Source organism: Engystomops pustulosus, chromosome 8, assembly GCF_040894005.1.
Source record: "Engystomops pustulosus chromosome 8, aEngPut4.maternal, whole genome shotgun sequence".
NCBI lineage: Eukaryota > Metazoa > Chordata > Amphibia > Anura > Leptodactylidae > Engystomops > Engystomops pustulosus.
In genome coordinates this window covers 9,794,551-9,813,905 of record NC_092418.1, presented here as the reverse complement: position 1 = coordinate 9,813,905, position 19,355 = coordinate 9,794,551, and the positions used below count along the sequence as shown (strand labels likewise).

At 39.6% G+C, this 19,355-nt stretch overlaps 1 protein-coding gene across 2 annotated transcripts; it reads right to left on the bottom strand.

Annotated features, from left to right (window-relative positions):
* Positions 1–889: 889 nt before the first annotated feature.
* On the bottom strand, positions 890–16,433 carry ATP2A1 (ATPase sarcoplasmic/endoplasmic reticulum Ca2+ transporting 1). 2 transcript variants are annotated; one of them, XM_072119632.1, is made up of 23 exons: positions 16,075–16,433; positions 13,520–13,537; positions 13,316–13,398; positions 10,579–10,683; positions 10,289–10,427; positions 9,370–9,450; positions 9,196–9,281; positions 8,812–9,109; positions 8,562–8,728; positions 8,387–8,475; positions 7,786–7,888; positions 6,874–7,005; positions 6,291–6,416; positions 5,881–6,099; positions 5,165–5,500; positions 4,839–5,059; positions 4,515–4,717; positions 4,318–4,403; positions 4,080–4,213; positions 3,855–3,972; positions 3,529–3,646; positions 3,018–3,058; positions 890–1,440 (listed from the first exon to the last, which is right to left on the bottom strand). In XM_072119632.1, exons 1-22 carry the CDS (start codon positions 16,190–16,192, stop codon positions 3,054–3,056), a joined length of 2,985 nt encoding a protein of 994 aa, XP_071975733.1. In that variant the 5' UTR covers positions 16,193–16,433; the 3' UTR covers positions 890–1,440; positions 3,018–3,053. The 2 variants fall into 2 exon arrangements, with proteins under 2 accessions (XP_071975733.1, XP_071975731.1); XM_072119630.1 differs by lacking the exon at positions 3,018–3,058.
* Between the last annotated feature and the right edge of the window lie 2,922 nt (positions 16,434–19,355).

The following is a 19,355-nucleotide window of genomic DNA, read 5'->3' as shown; positions in this document are numbered from 1 at the left end:
GGAGAGGTGCGGGGGTGAGCAGCGCCTTTCCCCGGCACCTCTGTGTGCTCGCCGTGCTACGGTACGGCAGGCAACGGCAGTGTGAATGCAGCCCTAAGCGGTTTATTTGCTTAACTACAAATTCACACTCATCACAAGATATCTTATGTTCATTTCCAAAAACTGTTATATTGTTGTTGTGATTATTTATATGAGTAGTAGTCTATGCAGTGCACGGCATACTCCAGTCCTTTCCTTGCTTCCTGCTAAGGTAAGTGCACTTCAGACCCTCCTCTGCTAGCTCAGTATGACCTTGTAGGATGTGTGGAAGAGATCTGCATAATCTCACTTTATGTATTTGTGCTTTGCTCATATGTTTATTCACTATTCATAATTGTACTAATAAGAGATAACTTTGAGGTGTCAGAAAAGAATTTGCATTGCAGTCATTGCTACAATTGAAGTGTTAGTGATTGTTTGATTGTTTGGTTTCATGTTTCTTAATTAGTGAAAGATTCTTGCCAATATTCATGTCTCTTGTGGTCAAGCAAAATATACAATTATAGGCTAGATTTGTAGATGTGCATCATTATTCTTCTACACTGATACCATAATATTTTGGTGTTTCCTTTGCAGCGCCCAACTTCTAATTTGTAGGTGATTTACCCTAATGAATTCCTTGTTTTCTTAACTACCAACTTAAACACCTGATTGTGAACTTTTTGTGTTTTACTAGTAGTTGTTGTTTTTGCTCGGAGCTTTGCATTTTCTGTATTACAGAATCTCTTTCAATATTCAGTGAAAGTTAATTCTTTGAATGAAGTTTTCCTAATTCCTCGAAATGTAAAGATTCCAGAAAAGACATTCAAATGAATATAAGATTCCCCCCCCCCCAAACAATACACAAATCTTTGGTTTAAGTTATTATTATTTAATTTTAATAAATAGCTAGAACAGTTTTCATTTGGTTTTTCAACGCTTCCTTTTTGTTTTCTTTGCTACAAGCTGCGACTCCCTCGGAGGGCTGGGATCAGGGTAACAAGACGCTGCAATTTACAAAACACCGACTGTGACTTTCACTGATGGAATAGACTTTGGGGGTAATACATTCTGAGTCCGGTTATTCTCCAGCTGTATGACATTTCCTTCATTTGAACGCTGATTGAACAGGAGAAACGGGAGGGGAGCGCTATAAAAAAGGGGCAAGATTGGAAGCAAAACTTAAAAGGTACTTGGAAACAGAATAACAGCCCATCAGTAACAGAGCCCTTGCAATCACACCCGGCATGCACCAGGATGTACGGACTGTGGGGAGACTGGAGGAGATTTGGCAGTGATGTGTTGTAGGGAGACAAGATGAAATGTTAGGAGGGGACAGAGAAAGTCTCTATGGATATATGGGCTGAGATCTGACGAGGTTCAGTAAAAAGCTGAATTCCTTTTACTGCAGTCTTTCTTTATCTGTCGAGAAATGAAACACGAATTAGCTTTTATTGTGAAAACGAACGCGGTTTTCCCTTCATATTGAGTCAATTTTATGATTGATTGCTGTTATTTTATCAGAGGCGCTTCTATAATAATAATACTATAATATTGTGAATATCAGTGGAGAAAACAGTGAAGATTTTCCCATTTACAAACTGTTGCAAAATATTAATATATAGAAACACGTATAGGCCGGGGACAGACGCGTAAGAAGCAGAATGTCTACGGGGGACATTATGTGACTCCGACCATGGCAAAGGTTTAGTCTGCAGCAATAGCTAACATACTATGGGTGTATCATATAAGAGGGCATTACTATAAATCCCATCCACGGTATTACTGATGGAAATAGCTGCTGCTTAGTCACAGATCACTCTGCTCTGACTTACCTGCATGTCCCCGACCTTTTACTATTTACCACAGGGGAAACCTTTGCAGTCTGGTTATACATTGTAATTATTGTAAGTTATACATTGTAATGATCACTAATACTGTAGACCAGTATATTGGTTACTATAACCCCCACACATATACTTACCTTAGATGTGACTCATAAAGCTTTGTATATTTCCACAATGCAGCGCTTTAAAGGAAGCAAAATTGCAAAGCCGCAGCATCATAGCTTTAGCGTTGTGAATTACCAGCTTCTTGCATGCACTACTGCCACATTGCCAGCAGAATACAGGGTTTTAAAACATTTTTTGAAACAATCAATGACGAAAAACTCGTATTTGTCTATTGCATATTGGGTTTGTATCGCTCAGCACTCTGGATACTATATTTGCAATAGTGAGCAAGTTGTTTCAAAGTATCAAGCCAGCCACAAAGACATATATGATGTATTTCTTACATCATATGAGCACTGAGACAAAACACATAGGTACCTCCCTATGTAACATCAAGAATACCCTTCAAAATCACTGTAGAAGTCTGCGCTATGGTGCAATATTTTTTATTTTTTTTGCTACTTGTATGGTAAAAGGATAGGAAGGGTTGTCATGGTAGGGGTATGGTGAATACAGGCAATGATAGTTAGGCAGGTTGTAATGAATGGATGAAATGGAACAGAGGGAGTATACATAGGTAATATGTGAGAGCTATGAATGGAAATGTATTGATGAGAACTGTTACTGTATTAAAACTTCATGTATGTTAAAAATAGTTACCATCTCCAGTATAGTTGTTATTTGTATTAATGGAAGGGTATGAAATGGACAACAAGTGGGAAGTCTTGTCTCCCATTATACTATTCAGTAAGTCAGGGATATACTAATGTTGGGAGCCATTGTGGACTTTATTAGGCTGCATTGGAGATACATATGTGATACTTTAGTTGTGCGATGTTACAGGGAACAGAAAGTTTGACAATCGATGATAAATGAGTCATGCAGTACGGTGATCAGTCAATTTGAACATGGCACATAAACTTCACAGAAATAGTATTAAAAAGTAGTAAAAAAGTAAAAAATCTAAACATAAGGACACTAAATGAAGAAGACAAGCATGCAGATGGTAAATGATGACATGTATCAACACATGCAACAGGGGGATACCTGTTAAACAGGAACAGGGAAGTGGTGAGGAAAGGATTATGCTATGGGAAAGGATAAAAAAATACCAGTTTAATGTGGAGTAATTATGAATCCTTACAAAGAAGATGATTAGTTTATCTGACACAGATCATCGTGTCATACAGTGTCATACACCCCTACGATATTTATATCATTATTGAAGCATATGTAATTCCAGAAATCATGTGACGTCATCTTAAGACATGATAGATACTGGGATCCTGGATACACAATAATGTCAGTCCATTTTCACCATGTGCAGACATAGTAGCTTGTGGTCCCATAAGATCTTGTGGTGATGGGTATTTAAATCATTATATGAAGATCACGACATAGAAGATGATAAATATTTCACATGGTCATATTTTACTGTTACTTCCTGGTAGTTATATTTGGAATATACACTGTGAGTAAATTTTGCACACTGTAAAATGTATACCATAGATTTGGCGTAAATGATTTCCCATCTGTTAGAATGTAAGTTGGTTCTTACCTTCAAGGTAGTTACGGGCAACAAATTTCAAAAGTTCATCCAATAGGATGACAGGGAAAGAAATCTTCAGGACAACAAACCACTGTTCAACATTCAGAGGTGTCAACTTGAAGATCATCTGAGGGGAAATAAGAGAAGGAGAATGTTAAGAATGTATTTACATATATTATAATAAAACCTTAAACATTATCTCTGTCCCTATTAATTATAGATTTTTTTTTTTAATTGAAACCAATCAAATAATTTCCTCTCCTTTCTAAACACCTGGATATGATTTAAGTAAAATATTAAGTGGAGGTAGCCATGTTTAAGTATATTTTACTCACTGGCAGGGGATCAACGTAAAGGATCAGGAAGTGGAGGGACATGGAGAGGCAGATGGAGCCCAACAGCCAGATGTTGACCCATGGGGGCATCCTGACCAGAGACTGATTCTCTGAAAGACTAATGAAAAAAAGGGAAAGAATGAGCATACAGGTGATAGTGGAGCAGAAAGGCAAGTTGATTATTAATGTAAGGCATACCAAGATTGGCGCCTTATGCCTGTTTACCTGTTCAGGGCATTGCACATCTCAATGGTGACCAACACGGACAGAGCCATGGTCATTGGAACTGGAGACTCGAAGATTTCACACTCAAGACCCTCAAAGTCAGGATTGTCCTCTGTGCATTGCATGAAATGGCTCTGGCAAAGCAAGAGAAAGGCATGAGTGGGCAACAGGTTATCATATATTATAAACCTGACAATAAAGATAGAAGATGGAGAATAATTAGGAGGCGTATCATTACCAGCTGGTGGAAAGTCACTGAGGGTCCATCTTCAGCACAGATAAACCACCAAGCGGCAGCACCTACAGTGGCAGCACCCACATAACCTGCAAGGAATGAACAAGTGTTATAGTTAATGGTTATGTAATGGTCTGTTGTTTGCAGAACTGATACGGATGACTTAATTGTAAACAAGTGCAAAGTTTTTATTTAATTACCTCCAATGGCCATGTAACGGAAGAAGAGCCAGCCACTGATGAGGGGTTCCTTGGGGCTACGAGGTGGTCTGTCCATGATGTCCAAGTCAGGGGGATTGAAGCCCAGAGCTGTAGCAGGCAGACCATCAGTGACCAAGTTCACCCAGAGCAATTGTACAGGGATCAAAGCCTCGGGCAGGCCCAAAGCAGCAGTAAGGAAGATACTAGGAAGACGGAGCGTTATAATCAGTTTATGCCAACCAAAGGCACATTATAGAATCTGATTTTTTTTTGTTTAAACACTGCTAGAATGCAACTTAAATAAAAAACATGCATGAAACTCACCAGACGACCTCTCCTACATTGGAGGAAATGAGGTAGCGGATAAATTGCTTCATGTTGTTGTAAATGGCACGACCCTCTTCTACTGCAGCCACAATTGTGGAGAAGTTGTCATCAGCCAACACCATTTCAGAGGCTGTCTTAGCTACAGCAGTACCAGAACCCATGGCAATACCGATCTCAGCTTTCTTAAGAGCAGGGGCATCATTTACACCATCACCAGTCTGTTGGAAAGGACAAAAAAATGTGTGAGTATTAAAAGGTGAACTTGTGGAAGTATGTACAGTATAATCATTTATAATAATTACTATTTGAATCATGTTACATACCATAGCTGTGATTTCATCAAAGGACTGCAGGAACTCAACAATCTTGGATTTGTGTGTTGGCTCGACTCTGGCAAAGCAGGAGGCATTTTTGCAGGCATGTCTTTGTTCTGCTGGGGGCAGGTCATCAAACTCGCGACCAGTGTAGGCACATCCGGAAACGTCTTGATCCTCACTGAAGATGCCAATACGACGGCAGATGGCAATGGCTGTGCCCTTGTTATCACCAGTGATCATGATGACACGGATACCAGCCTCACGGCAAAGCTTGATTGAGCCAACAACTTCCTTACGAGGTGGGTCCAGCATACCCACACAGCCAACAAATGTCAAGTCAGTCTGTGGGAGAAGAATTGCAAAAGAAAATGAATGAATCTTGGTTTTGCAGGCAGTACAGGGTTCATAGGGTTACATTACTTATACAATGTCAACAGAATCAACCAACACATAAAACTGTATGGAATAGCTTAATAGGAGTTACCATCCCATACAGCAGTAGCTATTAAAAGCATGTAAGGAAGTCTATATTTTATGGATGGACGGATTCCCCTGTATGTCATCTGTCAGAGGAATCCATTTACCATATACATCCCAACATAAATGATAAATTGTGTTCATTAATGTCATGTGAACAGACAAATGAGCAAACAGAGGGTGGTGTGAAATACAAGTAAGTAATGTGCACACCATCGAAAGAGTCTTAAATAAACATAGATTACCTCATAGTCGGCAAACTTGGTAGAGTCGTCAAGAATCATGTCTTCTCTTTTTGGTGGGGTGTCTCTTGTAGCCAGAGCCAAGCAACGCAGGGTGTCTCTGCCTGTGCCCCATTCCTTGATTACGGTCATGATTTTGTCCTTGATGGCTGGAGTAAGAGGTACACGTGTTGTGCCCACACGTACATAGTTGCAACGGTCAATGACACCCTCAGGGGCACCCTGTTGTGTGTAAAAAAAAATAAAAAAAAAAAATAAATTTAATTTTCAATGCAAAGATAGATCTGTAGCTAATCTACTGTGCAGCATTTCAATGGACTATCTGTACTAAGGCCATTTGAATTGGATACCAGCAGAGTAAATTGCCAACCTAATTTTTTTTATAGCCGTATATTATGGATTTACACCCTTACCTTCACAAACATCTTGTTACCAACTGCAGCACGGGAAGCCTTGGCGGGGGTACAATAGACAGACATGGACTTTCTGTCACGGGAGAACTCCAGGGTGAATTCTTTCTTCATCAGCTGTTTGATAACCTGGAAAAAAAAATCACACGAGAAATATTTTTGTAAAAATAGAGATTTTTTTTTGTCGTTCACGTTTCAGAAACTTTTAACGTTTTATAGAACTTGGAAAAAACTGAACTCCATAGAGTGGTTGTACATAATACCCCCGTGGCATGTGTTTGGGATAGTTCATTTCAGGGGATCATTAAGAAGCACATTGCTAGAAGGGAGTTGGGTTTCTTGTACATGACAAGTACAAGGCAGGTGTGCGCTATAGCCGAGTTCTTGATACACTGTTGCCAGCCTGCTGAGTGGTACATAATTAGATTTCTATAATGGTAGAAGGCAGGCAGCTGGGGTTGTATGTCACAAGTTAGGCAGTACTTCTGGGAAAGTAGAAGGTTATCTCATCTTGTGTTTTGCAGAAACATGATGAAGCAAAGATAGACGTTCTATCGGATTTTGTGAGCAGTTTTCTAACACTTACAGAGTTGCAGGCGTTGGCACGCTCAACTTTAGACAGACTCTTAACTTCTGTGTTAAATACGTTCATCTTCTCAACAAGAGTTGTCAGGGCTGTCTCGGTGGCTTCTCCAACCTTCTCGAATACTCCTTTGGACTGAGGGGGTAAAAGAAATTATATAATAAGTTAAGCAGTTTTCACCAATACATATGTTAATAGGGATGACTGTGTGCCGTGCCGGAGTAAGAAGTGCAGAAATAAGAGGAAAATAGAGGTTGATAAAAGAATATAAGTACAGTTAACCCCTTCACGTTAGCTATATATATATATATATATATATATATATATATATATATATATTATATTATACATCCTCATTACCAATGTACTTGGCAGTATGGGCACTATAGAGAATAAATGTATGTAAAGATTTTTGTTCTTGAGTATTAGGCCCCTTACACACGAGCGTATGCTACGCCCAGGCCGGAACCGAGGTGAAGCACACAGCCGGCTGAAGGAGCCGTGCTACTGGGCTGTACATACAGTGAAAGATAGAGCATTTATCTGTCCTTTTTCCTGCAACGGTGCGGTGACACAAGTAAGTGCTCACTATACTGTGCAGTGCCCATTGCCATATACAGTTGTATGAATGGGGTTAGACAAACTGAGAATTATCTTTAAAAATAAAATTATTTAATAAAATGTATTATTTTTTTCTTGCTATATAACTACAATTTAAAATCCTAGTTCTAGTAGGTACCATATGGAAGTTTAGTAGTTATTAACCCTTAAAAAGGTTTTATTTTAAAATGAAAAACTTTGGTGCGGACTCCAAAACTTATAACAAAGTTAATAGCTCATGCAGTAAGTGTTAAAAAAAAAAAATCAAACCACATCCGGTGATGTTAGGTGAATGCTCAAATATCTCATTTTTACCTCATTGAAGTCGAGGGAAGAGTCATTGCAAAGTGCACAGATTGTGGCCAGTTCCACTAGGCCATCATACTGGCCAGCCTTCACAGGCCTATCATTCTTCATACTGACATGGCACCACAGAGAGACAAGGCCAGCCACGTATAGGTGGAGATGAGACAGAAGGAAGAGCAGATCATGAACAAAAAGAAAGAGATGACATGCAAAAAAATGGGGATAGAAGCAGTAATCGAGGGATGGAAAATTGTAAAGTAGGACAAAGGCAGTAGATCATGTATGAGCAAAAGTGGGTAAGGTGGGTAGGGATGAAGAGGTTTGAATAGGGGATAAAATAGATGAATGGTGTTGGAAATTGACAAGAAATACACAGGTTGTACGTGTATGTTCCTTAAAGGAACCCAGAATAATTGTGAACTTGTTTTGTAAATATGAGGGCATAAGAATCTAAAAGAAGAGCGGGTACTGCTGGAGGGGGCACACATATGCATGTCAGTGTGCTTGGTTTACAATCCTTCATCTTGGTGGTAGGTGTCCTTTAAAGTCATTCAGGTTTGTTGTGCATGTGTCATAAGTGCCAAAAATTTGACTAGACAAATAAACTCACACTTCTCCTTCGGGGGCATAGGTGGATCCAGTGATGGAGAACTCATTCAGGGTGCAGGCATCACCCTCAACTTTATCAAGAACAAACATCTGTAAGACACAAATTAATTGAATTAATTCACTCTATAAAGATCTTGCCCTCTCCAGTAGGATTCCTAGCCACAGTATAAACGTACCCTGCAGACAGACATCTGGTTGGTGGTCAGAGTTCCAGTCTTGTCAGAGCAAATGACTGATGTGCAACCAAGAGTTTCCACAGAGGGCAAGCTTCTGACAATAGCATTCTTCTTAGCCATACGTCTTGTACCCAAGGCCAGACAAGTGGTGATCACAGCGGGGAGACCTGTAAGTGTAAACCACAGATAGCTATTGTATGGGGAGCACACTGTGTCCGTGTTATTATTTGTGGTAGTGTACTTCACCAACCTTCAGGGATAGCAGCCACAGCCAGAGCCACAGCAATCTTGAAGTAATAAATGGCTCCTTTGATCCAAGAGCCGCCATGGATGGGGTCATTGAAGTGTCCAATGTTGATGAGCCATACAGCAACACAGATGAGGGAAATGACTTTGGACAGCTGCTCTCCAAACTCGTCAAGTTTTTGCTGAAGTGGGGTCTTCTCTTGTTCTGTCGCTGCCATCTCATCACGGATCTTACCAATTTCAGTGTTGGCACCAGTGGCAATAACAACGCCAATAGCCTTACCAGCTCCTACATTGGTACCCTAGGATCAAGAGTTAAGTACAATAAGCCCGCGAGTCGAAAGACTAGAAACTGAATAGAAGACAAAATAGACTGTAAAACACTTACGGAGAACAGCATGTTTTTCTTGTCCTGATTGACAGCTCTGGGGTCGGGAACAACCTCTGTGTGTTTGATGACAGAGACAGACTCTCCTACAGGACACACAAGTATTAGGTAAGGAGTCCATAAAATAATTTACAGTTTACTGTTTTATCTGTTTGGGTTTTTTTTTTTACCTACCTGTCAGGATGGACTGGTCGATACGCAGGGTGGTAGATTTAATGCTGATGAGTCTGATATCAGCTGGGACTTTGTCACCAACTAAGAACAAATAGAAGGCATCACTATGAATATGTTTACTAAGAATCAATGTACAAATAGTTATCACCAATGGAATATCTGTAAGAAGCACGTCTGCAACTGAGCGAGACCGGGTAGGATACAATTAGGGCCGCAGTTGGGAACACACACCAGCTATCTATACATCAGCCAGGTATAGCTCAATGATAAAGCACACAGTAAGAGGTGTTATTTTGGACTGTGGCACAGATAATTTATTTTGTCTATGACTATAACTTCCTGAGGGCTTCTACTGTGCATTGACTGCATCTAGTATGCAGCCAGAGCCACTAAGGCAGGCACCCAGACCCAGCCGAACATCTGACCACCAGCTTCATAGCAGAGATGGTAATGGTGGCTGCCCTTTTGTTAATATGCCCCACTCAGCGCCACCACAGTCTCATGCAGAATTGTCTGGAAGCCTGCCCCATTTGACTGATCAACTGATGGCTATGGGCTTATAGTCATAACAAAGCTCCTTGCTTGCTGCCTATAATTGGCTGTGAGTAAAGAGCTTTGTTATACGATGTGTGCAGTACCAGCAGTATTGCTGCATGTACAGTGCAATCCTCATAAATATAAGATTTAGTGTAAAATTGCCTTTCTAGTTGTTATTACATCCATTCATGAATGAGGCAAACATGGTCAGCATTGGGGATCTGTGATTTACAAATCAGAGGTCTCAGAGGGAGAAAGCTATCAACCATCCTTTAGCTAAATTGGAGCAATAAAGTAAAAAAAAGGCTTTTGGGCCTAAGTGTGACAGATGTTATATGCTGTCAGCCATATATATTGTGTAGAAGTCTCTGCAACTACTCACCTGCTACCTCCACAATGTCACCAGGCACAATTTCTCTTGCCTTGATTCTTTGTACTGATTTTCTGTCACTGCGGTAAACTTTTCCCATCTCGGGTTCATATTCCTTAAGAGCTTCAATGGCATCTTCAGCGTTCCTTTCCTGGGTGACAAACACATGTCTTAGAAATTGCAGACAGGAAATCGGTTAGAAGTGATCGTCTAATAAAGTATAGTATTTTTTTTCTTGGTTGTGATTGATGGAAACAACATGAGCAAAGAGCCAATAGATGTATCTGTAGAAACGCTCTTACCTGCCAGACTCCTACAACTGCGTTAGCGATGAGAATGAGCAGGATGACAAAGGGTTCCACGAAAGCTGTGATTGTCTCTTCACCTTCTTCAAACCAGGCCAGGACCTGCGAACCACACACTGTTATCAGCCCCGATCAGATTATATGTATAATTGCTGTATAGGTTGTAGAGCTATAACTTTTACACCTCTTGTTTTTTCACATTACCCCTTCTGTCTATATACTGTAGCGAATACAGGTACATATAAAGCCAAAAACTCATACCTACTGTAACCATTACATCTAACTCTGCAACAGTAAAGAAAAACCTAGATCGCATTTATCTTAATTTTTTTGTCTTTTCTTTCTCCTGTAGTGAGCAGTGTATCTGAGTTCCCATATACAGCATAAGAACAAGGATAGGTGGCGAAGGATGTTATAGTTATATAGTTATCTATATGTTATATAGTTATAGTTCATAGCTATAGAATATTTAACATAATTATTCAGCTTCATTAGAAGATTAGACTATCCAGGCTCCTGTATCTTTGAGCTGTCCGTAGATTACAGAACAGAAAGCTGAGTTACAGAAACTGCTTGAATGTAGGATAAAGGGAATAGAAGGACACAGGAAGATATTTCTTCTATAAACTATATCATCTGCGTATATTCATTTATATAAGTTTGTTAAAGGTTACCTTGTTTACTCTGATGTTGGAAGGATACACCACGATAATTAGTTTAGTTTGACTATAGGGTTGTAACTTTACCTTTTTTTATTTCATGAAATACTTTGTCAGCTAAATTTGTTTTTCAGGGTTTCTTAGTAGAGCTGTGTCACAGAAGGACCCTTGTTATTATCAACAGTGTCTTAAATTACCTAAGAGTAGATTTACAGCTATTTTATGGGGCCCTTCCATACTTCATGCAGCTGTTGTGCTTGCAAAATACATAGCCACCCGGGCCTGTCACTCAGCCCTGCGAGGAACACCCTCTGTCTCCCCTGACCTCCCCTCTCTTGTTGGGCCTCCTCCTGCAGTCTCGCTGCAGCTGTCTGACACTTGAGCTGCCCACTGGCTGGATCGAGTTATCTTCAAGACAAATTTAACTTGCAGAATGTGCCGCTCGTTGGGAAAAGAAAAGGTCAGGGTTAGAGCCTGGGTAACCCTTTCACATGGCCCATATCATGTGTGACCTAACACCAACCAGTTCTCTGTGGTGTGACTCGGGATTATTCTGCGTATATAAAGTAGAATCCAGCCATGGATAAAAGAATAATATAACATAAAATAATATGTTGGGCAAGTCTGCGATAAGCCCTTCTGAGCCGTGCAAGTGTGTGTGTGTGTATAACTTGGAGTTGTTCTGTAAAAGAGGATTAGGAATTGTAATGTGAAAGTGGTTTGTGTATAATGTATCATTATAGAAGAAGGGAAAAAGCAACAGAACGTGCAGCTCCAGCAAACAGCTCGGGCCCTAAACCCTAAGGGGCCCAGAGACCACCTGTATTAATGGCAGGTGGAGGGTCCTGTTACAGATTTATTATAAGTGCCCAGGAGCTTGTACAAAATCTATAGATGTAACACGTCTCACTAGTGACATGCAGAATACAGCGATAGCTTATTTACATACAGGAAGTAATGATATCATTTTAGGATGATCTTCCTGAATGCTGTTATTTAGTACTGCACAGTCTGTAGTCTTTGATAATGTACTTTGTACTAGTCTGTACAACTACTTACAAGAGCCTTATGTATGGGACTCTTCCTCGTGATAAAGAAAGTGTCGGCTGAAACTTTCCATACCCTGCACTCTGAGGGATGCCCTCAGTCATGGAGCACCTTCCCATAGATTAACCGACCTCAAATACTCAGAAGGGTCATGATCTAAGAACTGTCTGCTTATTGTCTGGGAACAGCTGAGCAGTTTATTTCACAGAATAGGGCATTTCTTCATAGGGTAACCTAAGTCTCTGGAGGGGAGGGACTGAGACAGACCGAAAACCTCCATCAGAGAATGGCATTAGAAAATGTTTAAATATGTATATTTTTTACGTATGTATCATATATACTCGAGTATAAGCCTAGTTTTTCAGCACAACAAAAATGTGCTGAAAACCCAAACTCTGCTTATACTCGAGTATAAAATATATAGGTTTTTGTGGTAAAATTAGGGGGCCTAGCTTATACTTGGGTTGGCTTATACTCGGGTATATACGGTAATTCAAATCTTCTCTAAGCTGTACCTGCTGTAGTTCACATTTTAGTGTAAAGGACAAAGCACTCCCTATGTTATATGAGTGAATATCATTGTATAATATAGAAAGAAAGTTTTGTTCACATAAGATCATTATTTTAGGACATATGGAATACTCCTCAATGACCAACATACATAGCTGTGCCTAGTGCTGGTGACCTCTCACCTACAGCGTCCTCATCACCCAGTAATGTTGCTTTGTTTTAGATGTTGATTAACTAAGAGTTACAGAATAAGCTGCCGCTATATAAATGAAGATCATTATTATAATCAGCTTGTATTAGTTTGGCTTTTACACCAGATAACTCTTGTGTTACCCTGTAATGTCTTATTTTGTTTGTAAATGCACTCCATGATCTGCATAGCGCTGCCAGATATCATGGCGGTGTGTAACGCTTTATTGTCATTTTTACAAATTAAATCAATAAAAACGCATGTTAAATAAATAAATGGTTTCCATACCATTTCCCTATCTGATATATGAAGTATACTCAGTACTTACAAAAGAAATGATGGCAGCCAGCAGCAGAATTCGGACAAGCAGATCTTCAAACTGTTCTGCAACCAGTTCCCAAAGGGATTTTCCTGTAGTGAGCAGAAGAGTTTTTGTCAGTCATACTTTGCCACAGACGCTGTTGTTTCCATCAAGCAACACTTCACACATCAGCAGGCACTCTTACAATGTTTAGTAAAACACACAGCTTACCCTCTTCAGCTGGGAGCTCTGGTCAGTCACAGCAGCAGCAGCGGAGAAACAAGGGAGAAAAGAGAAAAATCAGCATTTAATAGGAACATTGCAGTACATCGCAAACCTACAGCAGCAAATATCTCTATAATCCAGAAATGGCTGCACACCAATGTGTGTTCTATGTCTAGCCGCAAATATTAGTCACAACGTGTGATTACATCTGATAAATATCTGATAAAGATATTTTCCTTTACTCATTATAATTTATCCTAGAATTTTGGTTAGTAAACATGACCACCTGAAGTAATCTTATACATTACATGAAATAAAAATTTTATCTATCTATTTTTTTTTATATAGTAAATTAATTGATGTTTATTTATTAGCATAGTGGATTGATGTATGGGGTCACAAAGCGGCTTATACAAGTCACTTTGCACTTTTATGAGCAGATGTATTCAAGGGTCAACGTGAACCTGCAGTTCCTTGTAGCAGAAAATGGAGTAAATGTGTAGTCATATGACCATGTTGATGATGAGCATGTAAGAGGGTATCCTGGGTGTTATATGTCAGCTCCATAAATCCGGCTGTCAGTTTGTGTCACGCAGATACTATGTACGATCTAGGGAACAGAATGCTCTCGGACATGAATCTCTGGATCTTGCACCATACTGTGCGCGCTGGGCCAGCATAGTGGTACTCAAGCCCTGAAGTGCCCTTTAACCTTCTCGCTTCCAGAAAAACTGTGTTATAAACCTCTAAGCATTTGGTAAATCATTAGATGCGAATACTAAATTGTAAAAATCAGCTATTAATTTTGTATGACGTGATATATATCCTTAAAATCCATACACATTTTGCTGTTGATAGCTGCGCTACAAAAGAACTGAATGTAGAATTTCAGCTGCAAACACAATATAACAAGTTTAAATTAAAAAAATTTTTTTTAAGGGCGGTAGCAACTTTATAGACAATTGTAACTTCTTAGCAGTTAATGCAAGGTTGCCACTATATTTAGCGCTCCGGCTATAGAATTTCTTTGCAGAGTACCAATATGTCTATATATAGAGGTGAACGACTTATTATAAAAGTATTTTGGGGCACACTGTCCGACATTGAGATTGGGAAGACCATAGGAAGGATCTCGTCTCTCAGCACTTTGCAGCCTGGGACTCTCTTGAAGGACACCACTGAGATGTCTGTATAAGGAGAGTGACATCATGGGCTGGATCTAATACCGCTATACAAAAATACATCGCTCTGCCATGTGAGGAGCCTTGGAGGTTACAACGTATAGAACCTATATGTCCCTATATGCAAATCATTACAGAGACACAAATGTTTAATGGCATGGCGTTCTATATGTGTCACCTAATATGTACAGAATGTGTACTATGCAGATCTATACATTACACTGGGCACAGAGAATATATTTTCTTCCACTTACACATTCTGTATATAACAGTGAGACATTTTGCACAATATGTGCACATACATACATACATATATATATATATATATATATTCAGCAGTTATATTCTACGGCTAATATCTATGAAGCACTATAGCTGGAACCAGAAGATTTACATACAACTAATACGGACTAATACATGTAAATTACTGAGCTTGTATGTTCACCAGATAAATCAGCGCAGACCCCACTGTTGGCTATTCTGCTTTGCCAGCTCATGTAGCTTTGACTGCAAGAATGTGACATTTACAGAAATCCCCCTCATCGTCCCCCAGGACTAGTAAAAGATAATCATAGCAACTCCGTAATAACATTGCCAGTAAACCCTGTGTGTATGTGCAGGGATGTAGTAGTACAGTTATGCACTAATATCTTACTAATACAGAACTTGTAAAAGTAAGACGATGCATAACAATATGTATGAGACACTACTAAGATGTGTGACTCTTCTTCCTAACTCTGACATCTACTGCAGACAACAGAAGGGTGACAAGAGGCACAGAACAGATGTCCTCAACTTCACAGGCATTTCAATGCAAAGTACATCACTTACACTTCTAAAAGTAAGATCTGCAGATACGGATGAACTTTTCAGGGCCGGGGATTGGCCTCTAAGTCTACAGATGACCAGACATGACTGTCAGCCTCTAATGTAGATGTTCTACTCCACCTCTATCAATGTCCTTAAAATACATTACATTTTGTAACTTATTTTAGTTTATAAAATGTATCTGAAACTTTTCCAACTTCTACATTTGACACAAACTGAAAATTTTATGTGCTTTCTGAGACAGTGAGTCTTAATGTATTTTCTGTTTTATTTGATTTGGTATTTTAAGTTGTATTCTCCGTGTTTTATGCATGCTTCTGTCTGTAATATATGGAAGTTTTGTGTTTGCAGGGGGGTAGGTGTTGCCAAGCCACAATTGTTTCTGTTCTAAAAGTTTGTTTGCCATATTTAGGAGATTTTAGGGTGAGTGTATTTGTAAAAAGTGGGAAATATGTTGTTACTTTATTTGTATTCTGTTGCATAAAAGTGAAGCAGGACAAAAACAAATTTCCATTGATTTAAGATGTTTAAAAAAATGTAGATAAAACATACCATTGGGTCCATACTTGTCAAAGTTCTTCTTGACTTGGTCAGGTGACAGACCTGTATTTTCATTGACTCCAAAATAGGCGAGGCATTCCTCTGTGGATTTGGTGTGTGCGTTCTCCATCCTTCCCTTTCAGCCCTGCCGCAAAGGGCTCACTTTGTCCTTAAGATAAAGTAGACTATTTCCCCCCACCTCTTGTGGTTCTCAGTCTTTGATGGGCAGGTCTCCCCTTTTCTGCAGCTGATTCTCCCTTAAGAGCCGACCCCGTGGCTCAACAGCTCATCTCCTGCTCTGTCCTTAGCAGGAGAATGGATCACCCTTAACCCTGGACCCCACACAGAAGCTGTCGGAGAGAACCTTTGCTGGAGAGGTGCTTATAAGAGGGCTAGGAAGCCCACGCCTCTACCTTGTGTTTCGATTGGTTGGGGGAAGGACCCATGTCAGTTAATGCATTATCACACTGTCCAGCCCTTTACAGAAAGGAGACCCTCTTTGGTTTTTTTGTTTTTGCTGACTTGATATGAGCTTTGTAGGCGTGTTACACAGACACACATACACACACACACTAACCTGTCACTCAAAGCTCAGGACAAGCTTGAAAGAGAACCCTCAGATCACATCCTGGCAAGTTCTTGCCTATCCCCTTCCACTAAACCCATTCAAGTTATTTTTGTCACCTGTCCATAATTGTTATATATATATTCGGACAGCGACTACACACATTGCTTGTCACTTACATAACTGTCCTTGCTTTTATCTTTCTTTTATCACTCTTGTAAATACCTCTAATTGTCCCAGCTGGTTTCCTCTACTTGAAAAAGATTTACATGTTCTACACAGTCACTTTTTATCTAATACACTTATAAATTACAATTGTATGAACTTTTAGTTCCTTATTCTTACTTCTCTTAAACTCAACAATATACCAAGTACTGTTTTATTCTCTCTTTTCTTATTTTTATATTCTCACAAACCCTTTTCTTTTTTTTACCACGGGATTTATTGTCTAATATTTTCTAACTAAAGTCCTAGTAGTTGATGCAATAACCTAGATAAAAATGTGAAAATATTCTAAAATCAAATTAGCAATAATTCAGTTAGAATGTTCACCCAAAAAAACTTTTGATTTTGAAACACATTTTCTAATCACGTTAAAAAGTTTTAAGGCTCTATATAATAGGGGCATGTTTTTTTCATAAAGAGTTGTGGTATCTGCAGCGGATATGATCTAATCCCCTATGCATCAAATATTACGCCACTAATAGGAGGGAGAATAAACATTCTTCAGAGTTTTTATCCAGCTATTTCATTAATAATTCGATTTTCTTTTATCCATTGTGACAATTTGAAGCCAATTTTGGTCCATCACCCCCACAGTGTCAGCATTTATTGTATTCTTATATCTATAATTGTATTCTTTGAGGATAAAAATATCTTGTGCCCTGTCATATACATACATATATAGAAAAGACTATGGTCTGGTCATGGTGTGCATGCCTAAACCCCCTGTGCGCCTTTACTTTCCTTCAACTTTAGACAAGGTGGAGGCTGTTATGGGAGAATTCTATTGGGCATATTTAGTGCTAAGTATTCTACCAACCATGCCTATATCAAAATTAGATTTTACTTTGCTTTTTGTATGGACATCAAACTATTCCTGTCACTTGACAGAGATTGCCAACTCTTACATCTGGCCAGGTTCTGGTAAAAACAAAGTATGCATATTTGTATTGTCAGTGTTGTATGTCAGGTACAGCTATCAGATGCCAATGATTTAGAACTGTAACTGTCACCCTGAAAAAGTGCACTAGAAGATGTTACTAAAGTAAGCAGCTCCTAGTGCTAAAACGAACACAGCAATGTGTTATACCGTTAGCGTTATCAGAAACCTTCGATAACGCTAACTAACACCGCTGCTATGTACAGTACTAACCCCGGACCGCTCTGAAAGTGCTCTGGCGTATTCATTAGGAGGTGGGTTTGGGGCCGGTGACTGTGGCATGACTCGTGGCAGTCACCACTTCCCTATGGAGCTAGCGGGGTGGTCCGGGGAAGGGGCAGCGCCTCGGACCCCCCCCCTCCCTCATGAATACGCTGGACCACTTCAGTAAGCAGCTCCTAGTGCACTTTTTTAGGGTGACAGGTCCTCTATAAGATATTTGGTTCCTCATTTGAAATTTTTTTCTACCTTTTAAAGACCCATTAACCATGGATATGTTTTATGTAGTAAGTGATAATAAAATTTTTTTAACCTATAAAAAGTATTTAAAAAAATCTGTCTGGAAAAAGTCCTAAATTTAATACTTTCATTTAGCATATGAAAAGCTGCATAATTAAAAATTCTAACTTTGCATTGCGTTAATGCGTGTGCAAATACTCTAACAGGATGCTCATCTTTGAATTAATTGTTATAATAATCACTTCTTGCAAATGAACCTAAGTGTAAGCCCATATTACCAGAGCATTCCTGCTAATGGATCAGAAATGCGGATATGTCCCCTCTGGAGTGCCTGGAGCAGCTATTGTAAACCTATGGGTCGCGAACATTTCACAGTGGTCACCTAAAGCCATTGGAAAAGTGTTTTTCTAGGGACCAAGACACTGCTCACACATTGGGGCTCATTTACTAAGGGTTGAGCTGTGCACTTTTGTGGGACTGTGCAAATTTTTTGGGACTAAAGCGGCCTGCACAGGTATTTAAGAAGTTTTTGCGTTGGGATTGTGGTGCACACGACCCTTTTTGTGACGAAGCAGCAACACAAATTACGGGGCGTGCTGTTGGACAGTCGGACTGATTCGGACTGAGCGCCATATTAAACCTTTAAATTGTGTCGCAATCCCTATGTTTAAGATGCACTACAAAAAGATGGTGAACTCTGTCGGACCTGAACGGGGAAACAATACATTCATGATGTCAGGTGCACAATCTAAGTGAAAAGCAACACGCAGCATTATAGACAGACAATTCATTTTCAGTGAACTACAGTGACCGGGTAATTAAATGTGCCCCATTGTTCACAAAAAGGGGAAAAGTTGAAAGAAAGATAGTGGTAGATAAAATATAACCTTTAATATTCTATGTTAAAAGCTCTTTTCTTAAGATGACACAAGCCCTGGGCGGCTGAGACGCTGCTGGAACCCGGCAAGGTGAGTAGGGCAGTTGGCCACACAGAGGTACACAGGTGCAACTGCATGGGTCGCAGGGGCACCCGTGATAGTACCTCCTTCTTCGGCCTCTCCCTACTCTGGGCATGAAGGAACCTCTGAAGAACACTACGAACTAAAT

What these genes read in the sequence shown, in the direction of transcription:
- ATP2A1 (XM_072119630.1), bottom strand. Translation starts at nt 16,192, where the DNA reads ATGGAGAACGCACACACCAAATCCACAGAGGAATGCCTCGCCTATTTT. An exon ending in CTTCCCTCGACTTCAATGAG is followed by an intron (nt 7,006 to 7,785) that starts GTAAAAATGAGA and finishes TTACCCCCTCAG; the next exon opens with TCCAAAGGAGTATTCGAGAA. An exon ending in GTGCCAACGCCTGCAACTCT is followed by an intron (nt 6,417 to 6,873) that starts GTAAGTGTTAGA and finishes TTTTTTTTCCAG; the next exon opens with GTTATCAAACAGCTGATGAA.